Source organism: Aspergillus mulundensis (assembly GCF_003369625.1).
Source record: "Aspergillus mulundensis strain DSM 5745 chromosome Unknown scaffold_8, whole genome shotgun sequence".
Taxonomy (NCBI): domain Eukaryota; kingdom Fungi; phylum Ascomycota; class Eurotiomycetes; order Eurotiales; family Aspergillaceae; genus Aspergillus; species Aspergillus mulundensis.
The window spans coordinates 649766-676360 of record NW_020797896.1 but is presented as its reverse complement, the minus strand read 5'-3'; the positions used below and the strand labels follow the sequence as shown (position 1 = coordinate 676360).

The 26595-nt window shown below is 51.9% G+C and overlaps 12 protein-coding genes across 12 annotated transcripts; 6 read left to right on the top strand and 6 right to left on the bottom strand.

Moving 5' to 3' along the window:
- Positions 1-397: 397 nt before the first annotated feature.
- Positions 398-1189, bottom strand: DSM5745_07622 (PRP38 family protein; the record flags this gene model as incomplete). Its single annotated transcript, XM_026749638.1, has 1 exon — positions 398-1189. One exon carries the CDS (start codon positions 1187-1189, stop codon positions 398-400), a length of 792 nt encoding a protein of 263 aa, XP_026601670.1.
- Positions 1190-1546: 357 nt separating this feature from the next.
- DSM5745_07621 (uncharacterized protein) lies at positions 1547-2590 on the top strand (the record flags this gene model as incomplete). The annotated part of the gene is made up of 1 exon (XM_026749637.1): positions 1547-2590. One exon carries the CDS (start codon positions 1547-1549, stop codon positions 2588-2590), a length of 1044 nt encoding a protein of 347 aa, XP_026601669.1.
- A 392-nt stretch (positions 2591-2982) lies between these two features.
- DSM5745_07620 (WD40 repeat domain-containing protein) lies at positions 2983-5039 on the bottom strand (the record flags this gene model as incomplete). Its single annotated transcript, XM_026749636.1, has 3 exons — positions 2983-3211; positions 3263-4940; positions 4997-5039. 3 exons carry the CDS (start codon positions 5037-5039, stop codon positions 2983-2985), a joined length of 1950 nt encoding a protein of 649 aa, XP_026601668.1.
- Positions 5040-5879: 840 nt separating this feature from the next.
- Positions 5880-9446, top strand: DSM5745_07619 (putative DEAD box helicase involved in nonsense mediated decay; the record flags this gene model as incomplete). Its single annotated transcript, XM_026749635.1, has 5 exons — positions 5880-6299; positions 6347-6705; positions 6752-8718; positions 8824-8917; positions 9071-9446. The coding sequence occupies 5 exons, from the start codon at positions 5880-5882 to the stop codon at positions 9444-9446; spliced, it is 3216 nt and encodes a 1071-aa protein (XP_026601667.1).
- A 252-nt stretch (positions 9447-9698) lies between these two features.
- DSM5745_07618 (uncharacterized protein) lies at positions 9699-10703 on the bottom strand (the record flags this gene model as incomplete). The annotated part of the gene is made up of 2 exons (XM_026749634.1): positions 9699-10024; positions 10157-10703. The coding sequence occupies 2 exons, from the start codon at positions 10701-10703 to the stop codon at positions 9699-9701; spliced, it is 873 nt and encodes a 290-aa protein (XP_026601666.1).
- Positions 10704-11297: 594 nt separating this feature from the next.
- Positions 11298-13063, top strand: mpkC (mitogen-activated protein kinase mpkC; the record flags this gene model as incomplete). Its single annotated transcript, XM_026749633.1, has 9 exons — positions 11298-11353; positions 11406-11453; positions 11512-11641; positions 11711-11754; positions 11806-11905; positions 12011-12367; positions 12426-12504; positions 12559-12742; positions 12823-13063. The coding sequence occupies 9 exons, from the start codon at positions 11298-11300 to the stop codon at positions 13061-13063; spliced, it is 1239 nt and encodes a 412-aa protein (XP_026601665.1).
- A 502-nt stretch (positions 13064-13565) lies between these two features.
- DSM5745_07616 (uncharacterized protein) lies at positions 13566-15506 on the top strand (the record flags this gene model as incomplete). Its single annotated transcript, XM_026749632.1, has 3 exons — positions 13566-13794; positions 13850-14334; positions 14364-15506. 3 exons carry the CDS (start codon positions 13566-13568, stop codon positions 15504-15506), a joined length of 1857 nt encoding a protein of 618 aa, XP_026601664.1.
- A 931-nt stretch (positions 15507-16437) lies between these two features.
- aspA (putative septin AspA) lies at positions 16438-17980 on the bottom strand (the record flags this gene model as incomplete). The annotated part of the gene is made up of 6 exons (XM_026749631.1): positions 16438-16672; positions 16723-17315; positions 17377-17468; positions 17523-17639; positions 17705-17780; positions 17960-17980. The coding sequence occupies 6 exons, from the start codon at positions 17978-17980 to the stop codon at positions 16438-16440; spliced, it is 1134 nt and encodes a 377-aa protein (XP_026601663.1).
- Positions 17981-19370: 1390 nt separating this feature from the next.
- On the top strand, positions 19371-20719 carry DSM5745_07614 (phosphatidylinositol-3,5-bisphosphate binding protein HSV2; the record flags this gene model as incomplete). Its single annotated transcript, XM_026749630.1, has 5 exons — positions 19371-19479; positions 19538-19576; positions 19639-19736; positions 19786-20142; positions 20192-20719. 5 exons carry the CDS (start codon positions 19371-19373, stop codon positions 20717-20719), a joined length of 1131 nt encoding a protein of 376 aa, XP_026601662.1.
- Positions 20720-21009: 290 nt separating this feature from the next.
- DSM5745_07613 (uncharacterized protein) lies at positions 21010-21912 on the bottom strand (the record flags this gene model as incomplete). Its single annotated transcript, XM_026749629.1, has 2 exons — positions 21010-21802; positions 21857-21912. 2 exons carry the CDS (start codon positions 21910-21912, stop codon positions 21010-21012), a joined length of 849 nt encoding a protein of 282 aa, XP_026601661.1.
- A 410-nt stretch (positions 21913-22322) lies between these two features.
- On the top strand, positions 22323-24115 carry DSM5745_07612 (dynein family protein; the record flags this gene model as incomplete). Its single annotated transcript, XM_026749628.1, has 6 exons — positions 22323-22461; positions 22513-22680; positions 22747-23117; positions 23169-23262; positions 23310-23929; positions 23981-24115. The coding sequence occupies 6 exons, from the start codon at positions 22323-22325 to the stop codon at positions 24113-24115; spliced, it is 1527 nt and encodes a 508-aa protein (XP_026601660.1).
- Positions 24116-24693: 578 nt separating this feature from the next.
- Positions 24694-26488, bottom strand: DSM5745_07611 (spermidine synthase; the record flags this gene model as incomplete). Its single annotated transcript, XM_026749627.1, has 3 exons — positions 24694-25107; positions 25171-25477; positions 25536-26488. The coding sequence occupies 3 exons, from the start codon at positions 26486-26488 to the stop codon at positions 24694-24696; spliced, it is 1674 nt and encodes a 557-aa protein (XP_026601659.1).
- Between the last annotated feature and the right edge of the window lie 107 nt (positions 26489-26595).

The following is a 26595-nucleotide window of genomic DNA, read 5'->3' as shown; positions in this document are numbered from 1 at the left end:
CAGACACTCGTCTATATTCAATATCTGTACAAGATGGTATATATTGTCGATTCCGGAGACCGCTGCTTGATTCAAGACTTCGCGACTATCAACAGGAGAAAATCGGAAACTACCCGTTTCGAGTTGCGTATGATACCTATCGTGGTGCCCGACGCGGGTATGGTTGAGTGCCGTGTGGCTATTGATCGATTCGACCGTGTTCCAATCATGAGATGACGTTCCGCCGCCGTAAGTACAGCTGTAAAAATTGTCCAGCCGCGCGAACGCATCGTCCTAGATCATGATCTCCTTGCCCCGGCGCGGACAAAGTTTGTTTGGGGTCCGTATTCGCCGGTGAGGATTGTTTCCCGCTTGTCTACCGCTCGATAAAAGATGGAGCTCAAGTTGACAGAGCACTTCAGTCATCAGATCGACCATCAACAGAACGAGCATCGGAGCGTGCGTCATCGGAGCGCGCCTCAGAGCGAGCATCACTCGCGTGCCCACTTTCGTCATCGCTTCGGTCCATCTCATCCAACTCATCTTGCAGAGGGCTTTCCCGCACATCCAATAGATCCAGATCTTCCAATTGCTGCCGGGATGGCAATTTCCATAAACTAGTACCGCACATACGATCCTTCGTCAACAGATCATCGACAAACTGATCCATGTGCGTCAACACAAACGAGTCGCGCACCCTCCTCTTCAATTTCCGGTAATCCAGAAGAAGCGGCTCTAGCGTCTTGTATATTTCGACCGGTTCCCAGGTTAACCGTACGTAGAATGCGGCAAGGGCTCGGAGGTACTTGAAGTCGCCGCGGTGCTTGACAACGCTGTTTTGCGCACGCTCTTCCGCCGTCGTATCCTCGTCTGCACCGTCCGTCTCGTTTTCAGGATCGCTAAAGTTCAGGTACTCCAAGATGATGTCGCGGTCTGGATTGATCTGGAGGAGCTTGAAGGCGAGGCAAAGGAAAGGCGAAGCCTTCTCGGATACACCGTAGGTTCCACCGATGAAAGTCAACTCGGTTGCGCGGTCGCAGAGAGTGGCGGCGTTTAGACCGAAGCATTGCTCTTTCCAGTAGTAGGACTCCGTGATTCGGTCGCGGACGGCTTTTTCGAAGAGCATCGCCGGGTTGAGGCCGCGCACCAGAGGACCGGTGTAACCCCGGTTGTCAAGGAGCGTGCTAGCATCGGCGCGGTGGGAGGCCATGGCGATAGTTTCCTGGGGTTCGGGTTTGAAGAGAGTAATTTGGAGATGACTCCGGAGTCGATGACGGCGCAGGAAAATTGATGTCACGTTATCTCAGCCAAGGCCGAGCCCAAGACTCTTATCGATAATCGCGCCGGCAACCAGCCGCCATCAACACGGGCTGCGCTCTTATGCTCCAGTATAGATGCCTGCATTGTTTCATCATTCAAGATTGAGCTCTATCTGCTTCTGCGTCTCGAGTATCATTACTATTCTTACTGCCTTGTTAGATTCTGGTTGTCCCTGGGTGTCACGCAGCACTGCCAACAGCAAGATCTCTCATGCGGCCATCATTTCAGAGTGACAAGTAGACGAAGCATGGTGCTCTTGACACATTCCACGGTCTCCATCATTCTATCGACTGGAGTGGTCTCGATATTCACATTCCTCTTATTCTTGTCGGGTTATGCGCTCCAGCAGCAATCGGTCCGGACCATCCAGAATGTCATTCGGCCCCCCGAGCATCCACAAGTCTACAAACGAAGCCAAGATCCACTATCCGATCTCGATATCGAGGAAGATCTAGAAGAACCGCCCCAAGTACATACAAAAGTCACACCTGGGGTCGAAGGGAACTATGCATACCTCCAGCTCTTGTCCGACCCTGACCCCTCCAACATCTGCTCCGCCATGCTCTTGTTCAAACAACTCTCTACGAACAACAGCGCGATCCACGATCGCCTCTTCATGTACCCATCATACTGGGACACCATGACTATCTCCAAGCCCGTCTCAACAGCACTTTCTCTTCTTCGAGACGCCAGCCTCAAGTACGACATATGGCTCCTTCCCATAGACATGTCGGCTGCTACAGCAGCAGGCTACACGGCCACGGACACAAAGCTCCTCCGTTTGGGTCAAATCCAGTTTATGCAATATGACGGCGTGCTATACCTTCAGACACCTGGACTACTTCTCGACTCGGCCAAGTTGGACTCTATGCTTCTTTCTCGCCCGCTTCCTCTACGGCACGACAAGAGCAGGGTCGAATCATACAACAACGAGGCGTGGATCTCTATGCCGCTGCGTGCGGAGCAAGACGCCAATCTCCCACCTGTGTATCTTGTTACCGTGAACAACATCGAGAACGGCAACATTGAGGCCCGCGCGCATATCCCGAACCTGGCGTTGGAGGGCTTCGGACGCATTGTCACTGGGCCTTGGGGTGTTCCGGCTGACTTGGATGCTGAAATTAACCCTGCAGAGCAACCCGGATATGTCTTCTTTCAACGCGACGATGAGGGACATGCGAAATGGGAGAACAACCCACTGTTTGGCTCCTGGCGAGCACAACAAAGCGAGATCTGCGAAGGGCTGGATTTAGATGGGACGTTAGACAATGATAATGATGATGATCTTTGAATTCTGTCGGATTTACTTTGCTTCAACCTGTTTCTATATATGATTCGGATGGCGTTAGAGCTAATTTGCTTTTTGGGATTTGGATGCCTGAGGACATGGCTATGACAGGGTTACGTGTACATGAATCTGTCTGGTACGAATATATGATTTCATGCTCATCAGATATAGACTCTATAGATGCTCAACCCTTAGATCGTGGCTAGTATGACCAGACATCCGACACCCTGTTCGACCATGAATAGGTATAAATGAAAAAAAAAAAAAAAGAACAAACAAGAATGCTCAGCCCTACCCCGTAAGTATAATAAGACACGGCGTATAGTACATATAGCACACCCCACTGGTATCGCAAAGAACATGAACCGGAAAGCATCAGAGACCAAATCGACCGGCTACCGCGCAACTGGCACGCCAATCTCGTATCCCAATAGCACTTCGGTCGTGCTGCCTTCCCATCCTCTATTGCCGCTCGTTGAGACAAGGAACCGGCACGCCGGGTCGACATACAACTGCGAGACTGTTCCGGTGCGGTGACCGGGGATAATGAGGAAGGGGACGGTGGAGTGGCGGGTTGCTTGTTCGTGTTTCAGATCGTAGAGACGGAGGATATCGTGGGATGCGCTGGGTTCGTTAGATCCTTGTCCTTTTTCCTTTGAGTGGGAGGAGACTTACCAGAGAAGATGCCGGCCATTAGGCATTGCCTTGAGAGCGGTGACCGGGCCACTTCCCTGCGGGAACTTGAACGTTCGTTCTGGCTCCCGGAGGCCCTTGTGGAGACTGTATTCTTCGACCGTGCCGTTGCGGCGGCCGGCATAGATGTAGTTTCCGTCTGGAGACCAGCAGGCGTTCATACACCAGGGAGGGGAATTGCGGGGTGTGATGCGGGCGATGGCGGATGGTTGTCGTCGGTCCCATACTCGGATGGTGCCGTCTATTGATGCAGCGAGAAAAGTATTGTCGTTGACGTTAGTCGCCTCGAATGGCGTTGAGTGTGTGTTTTCTTGGCCTTGTGTGGATGGTTCTAATTCTTCGGCGTGAGGAAGGCCGTTGACTAATGGTTGAGATTGGTTGTTCGATGTTTCTGTTGTATGAGGATCTGACGGTTGAGCGGGTATAGAGGGGTTAAAGTCCATTCCGGATGTATCATTGGAGTGAAAGGTGGTGTCGAAAAGACCGTCTTGTTGCATTGTGTCTGGCTCTCCTGGAGCATCGGCGTCAGGGACGACACCGTTGGCGAGAGCTTTCCCAAACTCATCGTCATCATCTATGCCGAATGCGTTTGTTGATGAGCCCAGCCCATCGGCTGCCGTCCCATCTGCGTCGCCGAATAAGGAGTCGGCTCCCCCAAAGAGCGAGTCTGTCGGTGAACCCGCCTGCGGGTTCGTGCCACCATTGTCACCCTGGTCGTTTGATGTGTCCATAAAGCTGAAGCTGTTGCTTGTCTGATTGTTGGAGGAATAAGTCCCGTTGGGTTGTTGGAACTCAGATGTGTCTCTGGGAATGGGCAGGGTAGACTCGGGTCGTAGTTGGATTGCTGAGATCTGTCCGGCGCTGGACCCAAAGACGCGCCTGGTCTGTCCTGTATTGAGGTCCCAATCAAATATCCGCTTATCCCAGCTCCCGGAAAGTAATGATTTTTCGTCCGACGTTAAAGCCAGCACTGAGACTGCAGAAGTATGCTGCTGTAACAGGGCAATCTCCTTGCCCTCATCGTGTCGGATTGATTGCAACCGGATGCTGCCAGATTCCAGGCCAGATAACAGCCAAAGCCCTTCGCTTTGGCTGGCCAATGAGTACACTGGTGATAAAGAGTTGCCATCCATGTTCTCCCAATAGCCCATCAGAACACCCGCTTTAATAACGCTGTCCACAAACGGATGCCTTTGCGCAACAGTCAACATGAGCTTGCTGTTGATAGAATCCACCCAGTTGAATTTCCGCACGTATCCATCGGAGCCACCGCTAAATACCCAGCGCATATCCGCCGTCGCTGTTATCGCGTTAATCGATGTACTGTGCGGCGCTGCCGTCGTAGGAACTATATCGTAGCTGGAAGCCGTGAGGCACTCGGGACGCACGGTGGGATGGAAAACGGAGTTGAGGTCGGATGCGGTATTATCTGGGACCGGAGGGGTCATTGTGGTGTCCTGGTTTTGCTGCGTTGCTACCCCAGCGCTTTCAGATGCGTGGCTGGCATTCGACGGGCTGTCCGCATTGTCTGCATCCTGATCGTCCGCGTCGCCGTCTGCGTCGCCGTCCGCATCCATATCCTGATCATTGTCGGCCCCGGCGTCGTCCGCATCTCTGAGAGTGTCATCCATGTCGTTATCCGAGCTTCCATCTTGGGAGCCTAGATCATTGCCGACCTGTCAGTTACCGCTCAGACGAAATGCGACGCGGGCTCACCTGCGAGGTCTCGATCGTCCTCGTCCTCCACAATCGAGGTCATGGTGTCTTGGATGAAGTTCTGCCGTGGCTCGTGAAAGTCGGCAAGCGAGCAATGTAAGACAGCGAGCGCGCGGGGTTGTCCGTCTTTGTCCTGTTTCTCCCTTGCTGCAGATGGCCTTTTTGTTTCGTCTGCGACCTCGGAGGAGAGTGCGGAGATCAGAGCCTCATGACCCCGAAGCTGTCGTCCCCGCTCCTAGAATGGAAGCAACTTTCTTTCCGGAACAGGTGAATGAGTAGACTTCTAACATGAAATTCAACGAGTGACTGCTATCCTGGCGCAAGAACTCGTTCGCAATTATCGCCAGTTTCTCAATCGCATTATTGTTCCGACGTCACGTTAGCCCGCATTAGTGCCTTGTCGCCTGAGGAGTCAAAGGTCCCAATCGGGTTAGTGCAATTTCTCCAGGGCTCGGCTTCCATCAGTGACAGAAGGCTTTCTTCACGAACATGACATGGGAAATTGAGAAGAGTAAAGTCGGGGTACATACTGGAGTGGGCGAAGAATCTCGACCAGCAACATGATTAGTGTGGAACAGCTGGAAAGAGGCAAGGTGCATACAATTGGGACACGTCCGATGCCTATGCAAGGTCACCAAAAACCATGGTGACATTATTAACCTTAAGAACATTCATAATGAACTCAGACGTCACTTGAGATGATAAACGGACTGAGGGACAGGTGAAACTGGCAGTGACTGCCTGACCTTGGAGCCCCCATGTCTCGTTTGCTCCTCTCTTGTTTGCTTTCCCTAACACATTTCCCCTTCCTTACTCCTCCTTCCCCTTGGTCTCATCTTCTGGCCACTACTATCTCCAATCCTTCATTTACCCTACTCTGGCAATGGACTCGGACGACGAAATCAACGCTCAGCTAGCTGAGAGATTCAAACGCACCACTCTCAGCAGCCCGGCAACTATTAACACGAGAGCCCTGAACGCACGCACGGTTGCGATAGTTACCAAGGACATTCGCAAATACTTCGATGACCTCCACAAGCATGATCCAGACACTTTATCTTCGAAGCCGTGGCTATCAAAGCCAGAGCTCCCATCTTCGGATGAGATCTTTGGAACTGACGAAGAGTTCGTTGACCTTGAGCCAAACAAGATCGAGGGCCCCTGGGAGTCTAAGGATGCATATCTGAAGGCTCATTATGATCTTATTCGAGAAGAAGCTGTGGCCTCCTTGCGGGATGCCGTGGCCATCTTTAGAGCTGATCCTGATATGTGTGATGACAAGAGCGTGTCTGTCTACGAGAAAGTGAAGTTATTCTCCCATTCCACCAAGTCAGCAGCTAATGTACGCAGGTATACGTTACAGGATTGACCTTTGCCCGCCAGGGACTAGCATTCAAGCTTCAATTTTCGACAAACAGAGCGGGTAGAAACATCGCTTGGGAATACTCAAAGCGCTTGGTCAGTGGCTCGGTAGTTGCGTTATCGCCTGCAGATGATGCTTTCCAGACGAAGTGTGTCATTGCAGTCGTAGCTGCTAGGCCTTTGGATGGTGTGAGGTTACTACCCCCGGAAGTCGATGTACTCTTTGCCAATCCCCTAGACGCGGACTTTGATCCCCAACTGGAGTGGGTCATGGTCGAGGCAAAACAAGGGTATTATGAGGCTTCGAGGCACCTCATGACGGCTTTGCAAAAAATGAGCTCTGAAAGGTGAGAAAGCGAATATTCTACTTATCACTTGGCTTACAAACTTCAGCTTCCCTCTTTCTGACCAAATCTGCTCGTTGAGCCCTCATATTTCGGCCCCAGCCTACGTTCAGAATAACTCAATTGTAAATATTCACTCGGCCATCACCGACTCTAATGAAGAGGGCAAGCTCGACATTCTGCAGAACTGGCCTCACTCACCTTTGGGGGACCTTGATGCAACCCAATGGGACGCTTTGGAGCAGATGCTCACCAAACAGCTCGCTATTATTCAAGGGCCGCCAGGCACGGGTAAAACCTATGTCTCCGTCCTAGCTTTGCGGATCATGCTCTCCAATATGAAGGCGGACGATCCGCCCATCGTTGTCGCCTCTCAAACGAACCATGCCCTAGACCAACTTCTGACCCATGTCTCTCGCTTCGAGAGACAATATGTTCGCCTGGGAGGTAGGAGCGCTTGTCCAGAGATTAGAAAACGTACCATATTCAACATTAGACGCGAAGAACCCATGCCCAACTTTCCTGGTGGTACGCTTGGGAATGCCTTCAAAAGCCATAAAAGATTGTCGAATACCATCGCAGAGCTACTACAACCTTTTAACGAAGCTAACTCTGGCCAGCCCCTTCCCTCCACGCTATTCAAGAAGTACGGCCTCTTGACGACAAAGCAGTACGACTCTCTTGAGAAAGGAGCTAAACGCTGGGTGAGTGCTGGGCAAGAGCAAGGTGAAGCTGACCCCCTGGTACCTTGGCTTGGGGACCAAGCAGCCCCTTTTGAAGTCACGTACACAAAGGAGGATTTTGGTTTCGCTGGAGATGAGGTGGATTTGGAGTACGAGCAGTTAAAAGAACTAGAGGCAGAGCAGGGCCTCAATGATGACGATGAGGACGAGTCTCTCAAAGGTTTGCTCACACTTCTCAAAGAAGGCTTTTATGGAAAAGCCAATTCACATTCAAACCCTGGTCGCTATGAAGATATGTGGGAAGTCCCCGTCAAAGCTCGCGGTGGGGTTTATAACGAACTTCGCGGCCAGCTCAAGCAAAAAATCCTGCGTGAATTCCGCCAACTACTTGTTGCATATGAACAGGCGATAGAAAATCTTCGCATTGGTGGCTGGGAGCGCGATCACATCGTTTTACAAAACGCCAAGGTGCTTGGGATGACGACAACAGGTCTCAGCAAATATCGAGCGCTCGTGTCAAGCATGAAGCCGCGGATCGTCCTTATCGAAGAAGCAGCACAGGCGATAGAAGGCCCGATAGCCGCCGCATGCTTAGACTCGCTCCAGCAGCTGATACTCGTGGGCGACCATAAGCAGCTCCGTGGAAATTGCTCGGTTCAAGACCTTGAAGGAGACCCGTTCTACCTTGATATCTCGATGTTCGAACGTCTCGTGAATAATGGAATGCCATATGTCACTCTCCAACGGCAGAGAAGAATGGCACCGGAAATCCGCCAACTGCTGTCGCCTATATACGGATTATTGGAGGACCATGAGTGCGTTACCAAGCGAGAGGAAGTGCCAGGAATGGGAAACATCCGCTCATTCCTATTCTCTCATGACTGGCTTGAGAGTTCTGACGATATGTCAAAAACCAACGATAAGGAGGCAGCGATGGTAGTCGAATTCTTCGCCTATCTCGTCCTTAACAACACTCCTGTTAAGGACATCACTGTGCTTACATTCTACAATGGTCAGAGAAAGAAGATTCTCAAGATGATGAAAAGTCATCGCTATCTCCAAGGACACTACATCAAAGTAGTCACTGTAGACTCGTACCAGGGAGAAGAGAATGAAGTTGTGATTTTGTCTCTGGTCAGAAACGGCAGACAGGGGATTGGGTTCTTGTCAAATGCCAATCGAGTCTGTGTTGCTCTCTCGAGAGCCCGCCGAGGCTTTTACATATTCGGTAATGAGAACCTCCTCGCCGCGGACGAGCTCTGGGCTCAAGTTCTCTATATTCTGGGCAATAAGAACCCAGAGCCTCGGGTTGGGCATATGTTGCCCTTGACATGTGTGAAGCACAAACTCCGGTGGTGCATAAAAGGTCGGGTTGCCTCCCCATGCTGGCCCTGATCAACTCTCACATAGACCTTACTAACATCTCGTCCACGTCCAGATCCGTCCGATTGGAAGAACACGAACGGTGGCTGCGAGCTAGCATGCGGCGAAAAGCTGAGCTGCGGCCATCAGTGTGCTCTGCGTTGTCATAGGTAAGCAGCGATCATTGTCCCAATCCGACGGAATGAAGCTAAATACTTGTGCAGTTTTTCCCACGACATGGTCAAATGCAACGAAATCTGCAGTCGGAACATGTCCTGCAAGCATACCTGCAGAACTCCCTGCTCAACCGTTCATACCTGCAGTTGTGACTGCGAGGAAGCCAAACGCCTTGAGACCCTTGCACATGAGCCAGCACAGTTCATTGCGGACATGGATCGCGGGGTTTCGCCCAAGAAAAACGAAGATGGTTGTGAGAAGCACCTGGCAATAAAGAAATTTCAAGCGTATGCAAACGGCGGATCGAAAGAGCACGACGCGATCCTGGAGCAGATAGCAGAATTGCAGCAGCGAAAAGAGGAGCTGGAGAATCGCGGCTTTTGTTTCGAGGCACCTGCCGTGTCTGGTGCTATTGGGCATAAAGAACCTGACTCGGACGCGCAGAAGGGGCAGGAGAAGCAGGAGAACAGTACTTTTGGCCAAGCTCAACCGGACACAGAGGTAGATCTCATCGAATTCTAGTGAAATGGGGTCAGCTTCGCATGCGAAACCAGGTGTTGTTACCTCTAATGAGATGAGCAGTGGAGCTTGATATTGCGCAAAGCATGTCTTCCATAGAATGATCCCCATGCGAATTAATGACTGTAAATCATCTCCGTAACTTTCTTCCCCTTTCCCCGATGCTCCCGGTAAAGAGCTCCAAGCTAACTTTCGCACACTCGCACGAAGCCAACGGGTCAAAAATGATAATCCCGTCCTTGCCCTCGACCATGGTCATATTCGACAGACCGTAGCCGCGCACCTGGTAGATCCCGGGGCAGATTTCGTACAATCCATGTTTCGGATCCAGGTGGCCCTGTCGCCAGAGATAGGATGTGCTGTGGGCGGGCACTCGGTGTCTTTCATGATGTCCCATGCTGAGGCGTTCCAGACGGTGAGGTTGAGGTCGGCGCAGTGTGTGATTATGCCTTGGTCGAGGAAAGCGATGAAGCCGCGGGATGCGGCGTCGTAGTCCCGTCTGTCCGTGAGTGAAGGGGCTGTCTTACTGCCGAAGTTAGTGGGCGGATTGGTGAAGCTGTACCCTACGCTGCGGTCCCGGCCTAGATTATAAACTTCAGTCCGGAATTTGGAGGAGCTTGCGAGTTCAGGCGCGGCTTCGGCGTAGATTTCCTACTCGGAGTAGATTACACAGCAGGTTGTCTATCTGATCTCCTACGAAGTGGGCTTGCTACGTAGTAGAAGAGGGCCTTGAGGAGTTGATGGTTGTAATGGGTAGTTTGCGGGTGCTGGGGGTGTTATTGAGCCCGATACTGATGTGCCGATTATCGCGCCGGAGGGGTTCATGGAGGCTATCCTGAGCGAAAGTATCCGTGCTGGACTGGCGATGAGACGGTGAGGCGCCTTGATGACCATGTACGGGGACGCGCTGCCGCGGAGTCCAACGGGGTAAATTGGGACAGGGCCGGGATGGGTTCTAGCGTCGGCACAACGAGTCTCATCCAGCCTAGTATTCTGATCCATTAAACAGGCGAAGAGCATGTCATTGACGGGGCGAGGATCGTGTTCCGAATTGTTCCTGGCACGGAGGCACCGGCGGAGATCAACTTCCATTTCCCGGGTTTCAGGGCCCTCGGCATCCCTGAGACGGTGACGAACTGCATGCATAATGTTGTTACGCTGAGGGGCGCGCAGGTGCTCGATGCGAAGGCCTGGTCGGGGTATCTGGACGAGGCCATTGTTTTGTTTGGCAGGGGGTCGGATGTGGTTGTTGGGAGCCATAATTGGCCGACGTGTGGGATGAAGGCGCTTATTGCTCGACTGGAGCAGCGCGATTTGTATGGTTTTATGCATGATCAGACGGTTAGGATGATGAACTTGGACCTCACGGGGACTGAGATGGCGGAGAAGATGCAACTGCCTCGTTCCCTGGAGCAGACGTGGCATTGTCGTGGGTTTGATGCCTCCCTGTGTCATAATGTCAAGGTATGTACCATCGGCAATGCAGGCTCAAGTACTTATTAGGGCATTTAGGTACCAAAAGGACCTCACCTGGTTTGACGGCCGACCGCCTCGAGAAGAACAGCGGGACGTAGAGTGCTTGTGACGAGAATCCAGGCCGGGGTCCAAGCCAGATATGAAGCTGCAGATGAAGATTCTCGAATAAAAGCTGGGAGTGCACCTAAAATTGGCCGTTGTAGACGGCATCTCGGCCCGCCAATCACAGCAGCCCACTGCTGACACCCACTGCGTGCCTGAGTGGGCTGGCACACCTGGAGCGCTCCTTCAAGACTTCCAAGTTTTGGGCCTCTCTTCCTCTCCTGACTTCATCTTCCCCTCATCGCACTCTCTGCTCTCTACTCCACCCCTATCATCATGGCCGAGTTCATTCGCTCTGAAATCCTGGGGACCACATTCGAGACAACCAGCAGGTATTGCCCCTCAATAACACATCCGATCTTCAGGCAGCTAAAACGGCTATAGATACGCCAACTTGCAGCCTGTTGGCCTAGGCACTGCTGGTGTTGTCTGGTATAGCTTCCCCCGAATTCTAGCAGATAGCACGATGCAAGAACTAATAGACCGCCAGCTCTGCCTACGACTTGATTTCCGAACAAGTCGTCGCGATCAAGAAGATGATGAAGCCGTTCGATAGCCTTTCGGTGGCCAAGCGGACATACCGCGAAGTAAAGCTTTTGAGGCATCTACGGCACGATAACGTACGTGTCCTCTTAGGCTATGCTATGCCTCTGACTCCGAAAACTGGGTACTGACCGTGTCCGGTTTAGCTAATCAACATGTCCGATATCTTCATCTCGCCTCTGGAGGATGTGTACGTACTACCTGACCCTAGTGTCCTTGGTAAAGACTGACAAGACTCGAGTTACCTCGTCACCGAGCTCCTAGGAACAGACTTGCACCGCTTGCTCAATGGAAAGCCCCTCGAAGCCAAATTCGCCCAATACTTTACATATCAGATTCTGGTAAGACGCAACACCGCAACTGCAGCGCACTAATCTCATCTCCTTCCCGGGGCTTACTGGCTGACGCAATCCTGCTCCGTCTTGCCTGGTTTTGTCTCACTATAGCGCGGACTGAAATACATACACTCAGCAGGCGTAATCCACCGAGACCTCAAGCCGGGAAATCTTCTCATTAATGAGAACTGCGATCTCAAGATCTGCGACTTTGGGCTGGCCCGCGTCCAGGAACCGCAGATGACGGGCTATGTTTCGACAAGGTACTACCGCGCGCCGGAGATCATGTTGACATGGCAGCGATATGGGAACAAGGTTGATCTGTGGAGTGTGGGCTGCATTCTTGCGGAGATGCTGCTGGGCCGGCCGCTGTTTCCAGGCACTGACCACATTAACCAGTTCTGGCTGATTACAGACCTGCTAGGAAATCCTCCTGATGAGTTGATTGATCGGATCACAACAACTAACGTACGTAATCCCATACCCAGTAATTATGCGAACCGATCTAATGAAGGTGGCCTGATAGACTCGCCGAGTGGTGAAGTCCATGGCCAAAAGGAATCCGCGGCCGTTGAGGGATATTATCCCCGGCGCGGAGGACGCAGGTATGTTTCCACTGCCTCACTCTACCGTCCGCGACTAACGAACCTTCCTGTTAGCACTGAACCTTATCGACAATCTCCTCATCTTCGACCCAGACCGACGCATCTCTGCCGACCAGGGTCTCAAACACCCTTGGATGGCCCCCTACCACGATCCGACGGACGAACCCATTGCAGCAGAGAAGTTCGATTGGTCTTTCAATGACGCCGAACTACCCCTAGAAACGTGGAAGATTATGATGTACGGTTTGCATTCTCTCTCTGCGATCATATCTGCAGTATTCTGTTGAGCTTCAGCACTGACAAAATTACGCGGTATAGCTATACCGAAGTCCTCGACTTCTTCCAGCTCACTACAACCCCCGACCCCATTGAGGAACAGAATCAGCAAGCTCTCCCTGGTGCACAGGACCCACAGCTACAGTTGTCAAGCCTGTTGAATTTAGGCGAAGGGGAACTTCTTCCAGATCTAGCTGCGACAATCGACCCTACTAAATTCGCACCAGTAGATTATCTCGCAGATGGGCTGCCGTATGGCCCCACTCAATTCTACCAAGGTTGAGTTGAATTTCTTGCCTTTCAATATTCTCTGATTCTATTTTAAGCGGAAGACACAATAGGAGCGGAATACATAGTCTGGACTCCTCTGAAATCGAAGAGCTCGGAGATCGAACGGGATTGTCCTCAAAATCACGGTGTTCTGATCAGGCCAGTTCACAGGGTTCATGGAAACAACTTCCACAACCTGGGAACTTCCCGCGTTGTATTCTAAACCCTATACCAAGTCTGACGAGGTGTCGGAACATACGCGTCGGCGAAGTATGTTACGCGTCCAGGAGGAGAAGGAAAGGTTAAGTCAAGTAAGTGACGAGTGATGATGATGATGCAAATTAACGACCATGACCAATTTCCTTTCTACCTTGAATACTTAATAATTCAACCTTCTACTTTTCCCACTTCTTTTCCCTCCCAATTGCCTCTCCACCTACTAGTCACCTGCATCCCACCGTGCTGCAGTCAGTACTCTACACAGGAGGCGCGACATAACGAAAATCAAAGCAGCCATGCTCGCCAAAACCAATTCTATACCCGGCACCAGGGGACATGGTCGGAACCTCCCCTTGATGCCGCTCCTTCTCCTCGTCGTCCTGCTCCTATCAACCCTACCCCACCAGATAAGTGCCGCCCCAGCCCCAGTGAACAGTCTGGAGAACCGCCACAACAACCCCGCGGAAGAAGCCCAAGGGCAAGGTCAGAGTCAAAGCCAGTCTCAGGGCCAGGTGCAGGGTCAGGGTGGGTACCCCAAGCCTACTTCGACGCCGGTTGCTACGCTGCTTCCGGGTTATAGTCCTAGTCAGGGTCAAGGCCAAGGTCAGGGACAAGGACAGGGTCAAGGCCAAGGCCAAGCTCAGGGCCAAGGACAGGGCCAGGGACAAGCACAAGGTCAGGGTCAGGGACAAGGTCAAGGCCAAGGACCATATGCAGGATTGGACCAAGGTCAGATTTCCGGGCAGGATCAAGCTCAGGGACAAGGCCAAGCTCAGGGACAAGGCCAAGCTCAGGGACAAGGTCAAGCTCAGGGACAAGGTCAAACTCAGGGACAAGGTCAAGGCCAGGGACAAGGTCAAGGTCAGGGACAAGGTCAAGGTCAGGGACAAGGTCAAGGTCAGGGACAAGGTCAAGTTCAGGGACAGGGTCAGGGTCAGGGTCAATACCCATCCCAAGGCCAGGGACAGGGCCAGGGCCAGCTTCAGGGTCAAGGACAAGGGCAGGGGCAAGGTCAATACCCAACGCAAAGCCAAGGTCAGGGACAAGGTCAGCTGCAAGGTCAAGGTCAGTATCCGGGACAAGCCCCTACACAGGCCCCTACACAAGCCCCAACACAAACCCCGACACAAGGACAGGGCCAGGGTCAAGGGCAATCCCAAGGTTCTGGTGACAACTCTGGCGATGAGTCCGATGACGACTCCAGCGATGACGACAACGACTCCAGTGACTCCGACGACTCGGGTGGTTCCGATAACAACGGCTCCAACGGCTCTGGCAACGGCAACGGCAGCGGTAGTGGCAGCGGTAGTGGCAGCGGCAGCGGCAAAGGAAGCGGCTGGACACTATCCCTTTACCACGACACCAAATGCGCCGGACAACCGATGTTCTTCAGCGGAACAAGCAACCTCTCTTGCTCAAGCTCAACGGGCGGATTCTCCGAAGCAGCGTTCATTGGCAAGCTGAATGGGTGCAAAGTTGTGTTCTTCGAGGCGGAAGGATGTAAGGATGAAGCGAAGATTGGGAGTTCCGATGGATCGTCGTCTTGCGCTGTCCCTAAAAAGGAGGATGAGGATGATGATGAAGGTGACGAAGATGGTGGGGATGATGATGATGACGACAAGAAGGAGGAGGAGGAGGATAAGGGTGATGACAAGAAGGAGGAGGAGGAGGATAAGGGTGATGACAAGAAGGAGGAGGAGGAGGATAAGGGTGATGACAAGAAGGAGGAGGACGAGGATAAGGGTGATGACAAGGAGGAGGAGGAGGATAAAGATGAGGGCGATGAGGAGAAAGACGAGGGCGGCGATGACGACTCGGAAGCACAGAAGCCCGCAGCTGGAGGCGACAAGGAAAAGGAAGAAGACGAAAAGGAACAAGATGAGGAAGAGGATGACGATAAAGACGAGGACACGGGTGATGATGAAGACGATCCTAAGAAAAAGCTTGGAGGTCACTTTGAAAGGAGGCAGAACGGAAACCAGACACAGGTTGATGATGATGATGATGATGACACCGACGAAGACGACGAAGACGACGACAATGACGATGATGATAGTGGTGATGATGACGATAATGGGGACGACGGGGACGACGACGACGACGACGGTAACGACACGAAGAAGATGAAAAAGAGAGGAGGCTCTAGTTCTGGGGAAAAGGAGCAGGGCGATGATGGCGGCGACGACAAGAATGGGAACAAGGTCGCCATCAAGTCCTTCAAGATCATCTGTGACTAGTTGATTTATCTCAGTTGGTTCCTGGTTGCTTTCTTTTTATGTTGTCTTGCAACCATCTGGGTTACTGGGGGTTTCGGGTGACTATATGCAGGGTTTTAATAGTTATATAACCATTATATAACACGAAAACATTGCTTTATTTTTAATATTACTACGCATTCTTGATTAGATTTCCGTGAAAATCCTTTAAGTCCACGATGACTATAGTAAAAGCTATCCAGTGGAAGATTACTCTGGATTAATTGGCTAACTAATGCAACGTCCATATAACCGTAACTTATAATCCTTCTCAGATCCTCAAGTAACCCGGACAGTGTCTAGTTATGGCTACTTATAGAATGAATGGTGCTGGATAATCAGTAGAGATGCTTTTCTTCCTCATATACTACTATTCAACTAGAAGACAGGATAGGGAGAACTAAGACATAAGCAACAGGAGAGCACGCAATATGAAAGGACAAAAGAGGGAATCTTGCTGCGCTGCTGAGATTGGAGACAGGTGTCATGGATAAAAGCAGGTATAAAGAAATAGGGTAAAGGTAAGGAAGAATTTATGCAGGTGCTCCAGCCACAGCTGTCAACGATTAAAAAGATGCTATCTTTGACCTCGAGCGTGAAACAACAAAGAGATTCTCCGGCCGAATTAAGAAAGACATGAAAGAAGCAAGGAAAGCTGCGAGGGAGTGGAGAGCACCGGCAGCCTCCACGTCCGTCCACCGGGACAGGATAGCAGTCATCGAAGGACACGGAATGTTGGTTGCATTGGCTCTTCCTTTCTCTTCCAAAGAAAGCTATTAACGTGAAGAAACATAGTCGAATAATATTAACCCCATAGACAGTTATAACCGCTGCGCCACGAGTTTCATAGCATAGGCACAAGCGGCTTGAAAGAAAAGGCAAGCCGTTATCTGCGGACGATGGGTTGCGGAGATTACTGCTCGACCTCGGTGCCCTCTCCTTGGCTTGCCTCGCGGGCCATGCGGGCCTCGATCTCCCTCAGTTGACTCTCACGAGCCAACAGTTCCTGGCGTTTCTCAGCGATCTCACGCTGCACCTTGAGCTCAATCTCGCGGAGCTTCTCTTCTTCGCGGCGGAGCTGTTCTTCCTTAAGGCGGACGGATTGAGTAGCCAGGTCTTCGGGGTTGATCGATGAATCGGTACCGGTCCTATATCTCGTTAGCATTGGAGAACCTCAATAGTGACCAAGTATACATACGTAGCAGCACCATCAACGCTCTTGCTGAGCTTCTCGGTACGGTAGTTCTCATACAGGAAATCATGAGTGATCTCCTTCAAGTCTGCCAGGTGGCTGTGGAGCAGGGCACTTCGGATTGCCAAGAAGTCTGAGTGCCGGGGGTTCTCGACCTCGACAACACCCCAGGGGTACTGCCTGGCTCGCACCTTGCGGTTGTCAATCTCAACAAAGTCATCCGAGCCAACGATAGCAAACGGCATCAGCCCCCGCAGCTCAGCATTCTCCTCCACGGTGTCCTCGTCATCCTCCTCGATATCGTAAGGGAAGTTGTAAACAGGAATGCGGTAGTGCTCAATGTCTTCCATAATGAGCTTTTTGGACTCGGCAAGTTCCGCAGGTGTGAGCGAGTCGGCCTTTCCGATAACGGGAATAACGTTAACACGTGGGGAGAGACGCTTCATCAATTCGATGTCCAGCTCACGGAGGCCGTGACCGGTTGGTGTGATGAAGTACAAAAGGACATGAACACGGTTATCCCGGAATCGGGGGTTTCGCTTAATTCGTGATTCCTCCGCGAGGATGTCGTCGTATTGGCGTTCTAGGTATCCCACAATCTCACCGAAACTAAAAAAACGGTCAGTTCGGTGCCCCGTAGTCTAGTTTGGCGGTAACCACATGCCTGGCTTCGTTGTCAATCTGGTCACCGAAACCCGGGGTATCAACAATGGTGAGAGAGATTCGGGTGCCCTCGTCGTCCAATTCGAGCTCTATTCAAACGGATCAGCCTGATTCTTCGACGAGCTTGGTGCGGGCAAGCATACCCACGGTCACTGGCTTGATGCGGACACCCTCCTCAAGGTGAGCATTGGCGGCATCATCCGCATCCTTGCCTTGCAAAACCTGCTTTCCGCAGAGAGTGTTGACGAAAGTTGTGCGACCTGCCGACGGATGGATCTATTAATTCTCGAACGATCGGGGCTCCTCTCTAGGAATAATCACGCACCAGTTCCGCTGGCACCGCAGACCATCAGACAAAACTGAATACCCTTCTTGACATTCTTCTTCCGGCGGAGCTTGATCTAAGTCGGCGCGACGAGCGTTAGTTATCGGCATTCACGCTAGTTGCAATGGGACAATGGAGAGGATGCAGGCAAACGCCTGGTTCTTCCAGGATAATCATCAATTGAGAGGAAAGGGACGGAAGGGAGGTGGATCATCTTGCTGAGGCCTTGGAACCAGAAAGGGGAAGTTCACATACCGGGTTGTAGGCGGACGACATGATGGGTGAAAAGGGGAGAGGGAGAAAGAAGAGAAGGCGAATGGAGTTGTAACTCTAAGGAGGAAAGAACAGGATAGCGAGTGGAAGGGACGAGAGAGCAGGAATGAAGAAGAGAATGAACTGCTGGACTCCTGAAGTCGAGTTGGAACCAGTAGAGTCGAGAGAGGTCGAGAGAGAGCGTTGGTAGAGAGGGACTTGACTGACCTGGCAGTTTAGGGGGAAGGTCCCCAAAGAGGATTAGTCTCCTTGGCCGTGGTATTCAGTACGCCCCTCGTACATCAGCTGCTCCCCCTTTCTCTCCGATGATCTGGATAGACCAATTATAGCCACTAACTTTGCCCCATAGCTGTATCCCGTATTATATTTTGGTACTGCTAATACACAGGTTCAAGATGGCAATCTGAGACCTGTGTATCCAGCATCCAGCAGTGCTACATCAAGCACCTGGAAGAAAATCACATCTGTTTCATTTGATAGCAGTCACGTAAAGAGTCTTGCTGTTGAATCTAAGAACTCTGACGTCTCCATTGGCGCAACTAAATCACTGATGCTTGACCATATAGAAGCGTAAATGAGATGATCCCAGGAACCCGCCAATGTCAAGCTCAAGCCACCGTGACCTTCCGTATATCAAGAACGCCGCAGCTGATCGGTTCATGTCACAATTTTTAAAGCAACTTATGTACAAAGTACAGGGTTACTGTTTGATATCTCTTATCTAGCCTAAAGCAAGTCCTCATACGTAGCCTATCGTTCTCACGAACTCCTCTGCGGACTGGGCTGGTCTTATTTTCAGGGGTAAATAATTTGGGGAGCCAAATGCTGGCCTCCGCGGCCGTGGGCCCTTGCGGGTCAGAAGACGCATGCCTTAGTGCCTGAGGCTGCAGGATATCTAAGAACTATGGAAATTGCCCGAAGTTCTTACTGCAGTTGAGGGGGCATTTGAGCTATATAATAGATAGTCAGGATCAAAAACAAGCATAAAGAGCATGAATGACGAGGTGAAGTTAGTACTTCACTCCAAGCTCAGCTGTACTCGCGGCCTGTATGTATCTGATCGGCCACATTGAGGGCATTAGAGAGGCACAACCTTTCAGGTGGCCAAGCAGAACTATAACGACAGATTTCTCTTAAGATCAGATGAATTTCCAGCAAGTCACTCATATTTATTAGTGACAACGTATTTTGCTGAGAGGCTCTTGAGGCTCGGCTGAGCTCGAAGTAAATTGTGCCGTAAAAGGCCTAGCGGCAGTGAGGTGGATCCGCGGGCAACAACTCCGTCAGCGACTCAGCGGAGCGGTTGATCTTCCTTGATATCTCCATCATATGACATACCTCTATCCAACCTCCAGCTTGTCAAGCTCAATCCTCTACATGCATCACCATCAAGATGAATACGCGGCAGATTATCGACGACTCAAAGGGCCCGGGCTCCTTATCGGCGACCTTCAACGGTGACAACTCTTGCTTCTCCGTTGGTCTGGATACCGGGTTCTGCGGTAGGTCGAGCTATGACCTATTCATCCGGGGTCTAGAAACCGTACTGAGTTTCCAAAGTCTACAGAGCCAATCCATGTGAGCTCACGGTCTCTAGAAGTATGTATATAACCACTTTTTCTTGTATTGACTTCCTTCTCACTCACCACGGAACTACCTAGGTTTCAACGCCGGGATAGGCCTCGCTGTCATGCTCGGACACACCAACTATCTCGCGCTCGTCGGTGGCGGCAGACAACCGAAGTTCCCGCAGAACAAGGTGCGCCCATCCAACCACCCCCTGCGAACTCTGCTGACGGAACGATTAGCTGGTTATCTGGGACGATGTAAAGCAGAAAGCCGTTATCACCCTCGAGTTCCGCACATCCGTTCTCGGCGTCCGGTTATCAAGGTCGCGTATCGTCGTTGCCTTGCTTAACAGCATCCATACCTTCGCCTTCTCTTCCCCGCCCAAGAAACTTTCGGTCTTCGAGACAACGGATAATCCATTGGGACTGGCTTGTCTGGGCGAGAAGCTACTAGCATTTCCCGGTCGATCTCCTGGGCAAGTTCAACTGGTTGAGCTTGAGACGGGGAACGTTAGTATCATACCCGCTCACAGTACACCCCTACGCGCTATGACGCTGAGTCCAGATGGGGAGATACTCGCGACGGCGAGCGAAGCTGTAATACTCCTCTGAAATCATTCGACAACATGCTAACCAGTGGTCTTAGGGCACTTTGGTACGGATATTTGCTACGAGCAACTGTGCAAAGATGGCTGAACTCCGTCGCGGAGTAGATCACGCTGTTATATTCTCACTTGCCATTTCGCCGTCAAATAACCTATTAGCCGTGACATCTGACAAGTCTACCCTCCATGTCTTTGACCTCCCTCATCCTCGCAACGCCCCATACAGCAATCAGCAAGCGTCTACGTCCGATGAGGGAGTGAACAAGAAGTGGGGCATCCTTGGCAAAATACCACTACTCCCGAGGGTGTTCTCCGATGTTTATTCATTCGCTAGTGCACACTTCGAGATGGGGGAGGAAGGGCCTGGCCCAACATATGCCCCTCCTCTGGGCTCTGTGTTAGGACGACCTCTGAAGGGTGTAATAGGTTGGACCAGCGATAACACCATACTAGTCATTGGCTCCGGTAGTGACGGCAGATGGGAAAAGTTCGTTCTCCGCGACGGCGAGGAGGGAAAGCGATACTGCATAAGAGAAGGCTGGAAGAAATACCTGGCAAGCGCCAGCTGAAGAGACCTCCACAAATCTCCTTCAGAACGGGGTTCTCAGTTCAGCGCATTTTGATCACTCAATCCCGTCTCCGACATAAACGACCAGTATCCGCGGAGTGGTTCGGCGTTGGTGGCATGGGTCAAATGAAAAGGCCATCATCAGCAGGCGAAAAAGGAACTGCTGGTAGCGATGCTCATTCAACTACTAAGTGTAGCTCCTGCATTGCTGTCTGTTATAGTCGACATTGTGTTTGAACACCGTGAATCTGGACAGTGCCAAGCAGTCGGTGGGTTTGCCTGGTCCGATTCCTATCGGCGGCGATCATGTCTATCCCGATCGCGGCGGGGTGATCGTGAGCGCTCCGGAGTTCTGTCTTTGCGAGACCTATCTCTTGATCTATCTCTTCGGTCTCGCTCTTTGTAGTCCCGGCTGCTTCTTTCTCGGGATCGCGATCGATCATCGTCGCGTCGGTGGCGGCGATGATGATGGCGGGAATGCCGACTTGATCTCTCGCGGCTGGACTCCCGTCGTCGCGACGACTTTTCTTTTCTTGCCTCCTTTTCCAAAGCTCGAGCCACTTCTTCCTTTTTCTCCTCAATGAGAAATTCCTTCATAGGGTCCTCATCGTCATGGTTCCTAATCAACTCTTCTAGCTCAATCTCCTCTTTGAGTAGTCGTCGCGGACGCGGCTCCCTGTCTTCGCTGTGTCCTCTCCTCTTTCGTCTTCTTCCCTCATCGTCCGTATCGCCATCAGCGTCTTTACCGGCCGTCTCGCCCATCAACTTGGCCACATTGTTCGTATCCTCTTCTTCATCGCGCTTCTTGTATCTTGTATGGTCCACGCGTAGCATTCGACCGAGAACTGTCGCGCCACCCAGGTTGTCAACCGCGAGGTCGGTACTGCGCTGATCTTCGTATTTGAGGAAGGCAAACCCTCGGCTCTTTCCTGTTTCTTTATCGCGTACGAGATTCACGTGTACCGGCTCACCGTACTGTGAGAATATGGTAACAATATCACCCTCGGAAAGATCGAAGGGAAGGCCGCCGATGTAGATGTAGGCCGTGTCGCGGTAATCGGCATGCCATGAAGCTTCGGGAGGGCTGCAAGTTGACCATGTCAGTAGGTGTGTCGTAGAAGCAAGGTTATACACATACACAGCATTCTCAAGCTCGCGCTTGTTCAGCGCTTGGACTTGGCGGATATTGTTCATGGTGTTGATCTGGTCTAGCTTGAAAGAAGCGTTTGAGCATGTTCCTGGGCCAATCGATAGCTTCCGCGGATATCGTGCATCACGTGATAGGCTTTCCAAAATAAGGAGAAGGACAATAGAACAGCGAACTACCACCGGCGCAATGCTGAACTTCTTTACTCTAATGCTATGAACTGTGTGACGCTGCGATTATCTACCGATTTCAAGGACTTACACTCATACCGTACCGACCTACGAACTCCTCAAGCTTAGTCTATCAACATTCAGACACGTCCTCCGCTGCCGCTTTCTCTGCCGACCCCCCTCGTTCCTCCGCCTCAAACAACGCGTCAAACTTGCCGGGCTGTGGCTACATTCTCTGGAGAATTTCTGGTCTGCGCAAACCAAGCTTGGTGGGTTTCTGACAGACGATGTCCACATCGAAGAGACAAAGCACAGGTAACAGCCGGCCGTCCAGCAAAGATGGACCGAAGAAGAATATTTGGTCTTCCATGCTGGATAGCGCTGCGACTGGGAAGCGCTTGCCGGAAAAGAACCTTTTGATACTAGGTGCGCGAATCCTTCTGAGCTTTGGGGGCGCCGCTAACTCCGCCTTTTCAGGAGGCACCCCGGAAAGTCAGCGAGAGTTTCTGGAAGCCTACTCTGCCGACACCTCAGATCCCAGTCTATCTAATGAGAAGCGGAAGGGTAAAGGGAAAGTACCGCCAGTTGCCAACCAGTTCGCTCTAGGATACACGTATCTAGATGTATTGGATGCGGACCAAGAAGGTAAGTGGGCATGCCCATATTTACCTCCCTGCGACTACCATGATACTGAATGCTGACTATAACAAGATACATTGGCGCGCGTCTCCGCGTACCTCCTTTCCGAGCCTTCATTATCCTTCGCACCTCTCCTAAAACCGCTCTTGACACCGCAATCCATCCCCGAAACATCCGTCGTAATTCTCCTCGACTGGTCAGATCCGTGGACATGGGTACGGCGACTAAGAGAGTGGGTCCGTCTCTTGCGGCATGTCCTTATCTCACTTGATGACGAGACCAAGATTGTAATGGAGGACAATATGACGCAGTGGAAGGAGCGGAAGAAGGGAATAGATGCCAGCTCTACCGGATCACAAGCGGCCAGCTCCGGAGCGGCGATTATAGGTCCTGGGGAGTGGGATGAAGGGCTTGGAGTGCCACTGTGTGTTGTCTGTCAAGGAGTGCGTACCCCGTAAGATCTATTAGCCAGACAAGTGCTAACGCTCGTACAGACGGACAAGATGGAGAAATTGGAGCGGGATCATGGTTGGAGCGAAGAAGAATTCGATTTCATCCATCAATTCATGAGGACGTTACTGGTGAAACGTACGAATCCCTGTCAGTGCATATTCATCCCCTCTAACTGAGTGCAGATGGCGCATCTATGATATACACCAAGCCTTTCCAGGCGAACAACCTGCACAGCGTGCTGCACTCCTCCCTCGGCATACACTCTCTCCTTAAGAAACTTTCTCTGAAAGCGAACTTTATTGAACGCGACAAGATCTTAATACCTACAAATTGGGACTCATGGGCGAAGATTCGGGTTATCCGAGAAGGGTCAAATCTGGAGGGAATATCGACAGCTTGGTCCATTGAAATTCAAGATCCGCCTGAGCCGATCAGCAATGGGGATAATCAAACACAAGACGAGGATGCTGAAGAAGACGACGGGACAAGTGCTGTCAAGATATACGAGCAGACAATCAAAGACCCTAAGCGGAACACCTCGCTGGCGTACCCGGGAAGCCAGCAAGGCGGGAATAAGGTTGAAATCGAAACACAAGATATGCAAGGTTTCCTCACCAAGCAGCTGGAAGTCTTGGAGCAGCTGAAGATTGAAGATGAAAAAGACCGTGCGGCCAAGAAGGCGCCCCAGCTGGAAATGTCGCCATTAGAGGACAACAGCCGTGTCAACGAACACATTGGCCCTGTACAATTCAATATGGGTGGTATCCAGGTCGACGCCGATGATATGCTCCAAAAATTAAAAGTTAGTGGACAATCTTTCAAACAGAAGCGATGCTAATCGACATGAATCCAGGACCGAGAAGCCAGCCGCTCCCAGCGAAAAGACCCAGTTTTATCATCAGGGGACGAGAAAACACAAAATCAAGCCCTAGCAAACTTCTTCGCAGGCCTAGTTAAGAAGCCCGGTGGCAGTCCCCGTGGAGCCTGAAGCCCCTCGCTATGACTGACCCTCTCGTTCCAATAATTATACTCGCCACGCTTTCCTATGTTGGATGTACACCGGAGTTGAGTTGGACTCGTTGGTTTCGTTCACGTTGCATTGCGAATGGTGGCCCCGGCCAGGTTCAGGGAACCACCAGCCACATGAAAGATCTGGCGACTTGGTACATTTCACTCGATCGTTGAAGTACATACCCCGCCCCAGGGCGTATCTTTTTCAAGTTCCTTTTGATTATGCAGTGGTTAGCGTAGATACCTTTTCTAGTACGTTTTCATGGGAAGGGGTCGTGTTTGATAGCTGTCATTTAGGACTGGCGAGACTCAGGTGGCATTTCAATGATAACTATAACCATATCTTCCACCCTATTCTGCGTAGTTTTGGACTGTAATAGGTAAGCATTCCTTTAATCACTTTTGGCGGCTCCGTAAAAAATACAGTGTAAAAGAAGTTGTATATAAAGACAAACACGAACTTGACTATAACAATCGTACAACCGCCACAACATGCCATCTCATACGTATAACCCATGCCTTCCTTCTCTACCCTCTCTTCAAAAATATATAAACTTACCACCCCTCCCAAACCGCATCCGGCAAAACCGTCCTCATAATCCCCCAATGCTCCAGCGCCCCCCGATCCTGATACTTATGCAGTCTGCCAACCTCCTTATCAACCAGAACCCGCCTCCCATGACCCAGCGGACCATCCTCAAGCCCCAAATTTTCAAACTGTGCCGCATCAACCTCGTGCTTCGGGACAAGATAGCGGGAGCGGAATCGGCTTCCCAGGAAGTCCTCAGGCACGGGGTCGCGGAATGTCAAGGGGGCGGAGGTCTTGGTGCAGAAGATCACCATGTTTGTGAAGTCGGGTCCGACTTCGGGGGTGGCGTCTTCGCGGAAGAGCCGGCAGGTTGGGAAGACGGATTTTATGGTTCGGATTGAGAGCGCGGTTGGGTAGAGGGATGTGTCGCCCGCGTAGTTCTGTTTGGGTTAGCTTCCTTGTTTGGGTTTTGGTGGGTTGTTGGGTTGGGTTGGGAGGCGTACAAGAGCAATAACGCCGTCGTCCTTCAGCAGCGCATGGAGACCGCTGATGAACTCATATGTGAAGAGCTCGACTGGCTCAGCGCCGCCCGTGAAGACGTCGTGGACGATATAGTCGTATTGTTTAGGCTGGGCTACGTTCTGGCTGCGCTTGACGAAAGCCCGCGCGTCCTCGATGACGGGGGTGTGGTTCTCGGGTAGCTCGAAGTACTGCATTGCGTATTTGTGGACAACAGGGTCAATTTCGACGATGGTTGTGTCGATGCCGTGGCTTATGAGGGCGCCGGGGGTTGTGCCGATGCCGAGGCCGCTGGGGGTTCGTCAGAATGGGCGGTAATGGAAGGGAAGGGAAGGGTTAGAAAGATTACATGACAAGCGCGTTGCTTCCTGCATCAGCGCGTGGAGCACCGTGAGCAGTCTCAACGAGTCTCACAGCCTCGAGCATAGTGAAGACCGCGTAGATAGGGTCCTTGACGGTCGGGGGAGTGTAATTGGGGCGCTTCTTAATCCACTGGCCGCCGAGGAGACTGTGGTCGCAGCGCATAACACGGAAGCCATCCTCAAGGTTATCCAGGACGGAGACATACCCTGTCGTCGAGTCCTGGCGGGCTACAAGAGCGAACCCTTCGTCGGCAATGGCGCTGTTGAGGGCCGTGGTCGTGTATCCCAATGGTAGGTGGGTGTTGGACGTGATGGAGAAGAGGAAAGCCGGGATGGCCAAGACGAGGGCCTTTGATGGGACGGCCGCCGCGTAGAAGATGGCAACCAAGATCTGGAGACCCGCTCGACTGAGCAGCACAGTCGACCCGATGAACCGTGACAGAAACGCCTTGATCAGGTGCTCGCCGGCCGAGTAGACGACATACGAGCCCAGGAGCGGGATATGTTCCGCGACGAGGTCACCATGGCGCTGGAGGTTCAATCCCAGCTGCACCAGTTTCCCGGCGCAGGCCACAGACAGCAAGACGAGCGGATACAGGGCCAGGACTTCCGTGATGATAGGGCCAGCAGGGTTACCCAGGGTTGAGCTCTGCTGGGAAACGAAGTACTGGAGGGCCGGCAGAGAAAAGGCCAGCACGGGAACCACATAGACGGCCTTGCGGCCAGAGACACGATCGACGATGTCCTTTGCAAACCAGCCTGCGACTCCTGCGATACCGACACCGTAGCCGTGGAAGATGTGCGACGGGGTAGACCCGTACACCGGGGCCAAGTTCAACAAGAAAACGTAAGAGTAGAAAGCCGCGAGCACGAGTAGGGCTGCGCCGACACCCAGCTGCTTGGTCGCATCTTGCTGGTAGATGCTCCTGAACGGCGCCATGTTGATTTCAGTTTGTTCAGGCGCAGACGGAGGAGCTCCTGATACTTGTTAGTTCGGGCCATGGCCGCAAGAGATGTCCAGTTATATGCCAAGAGATGTGAAACAAC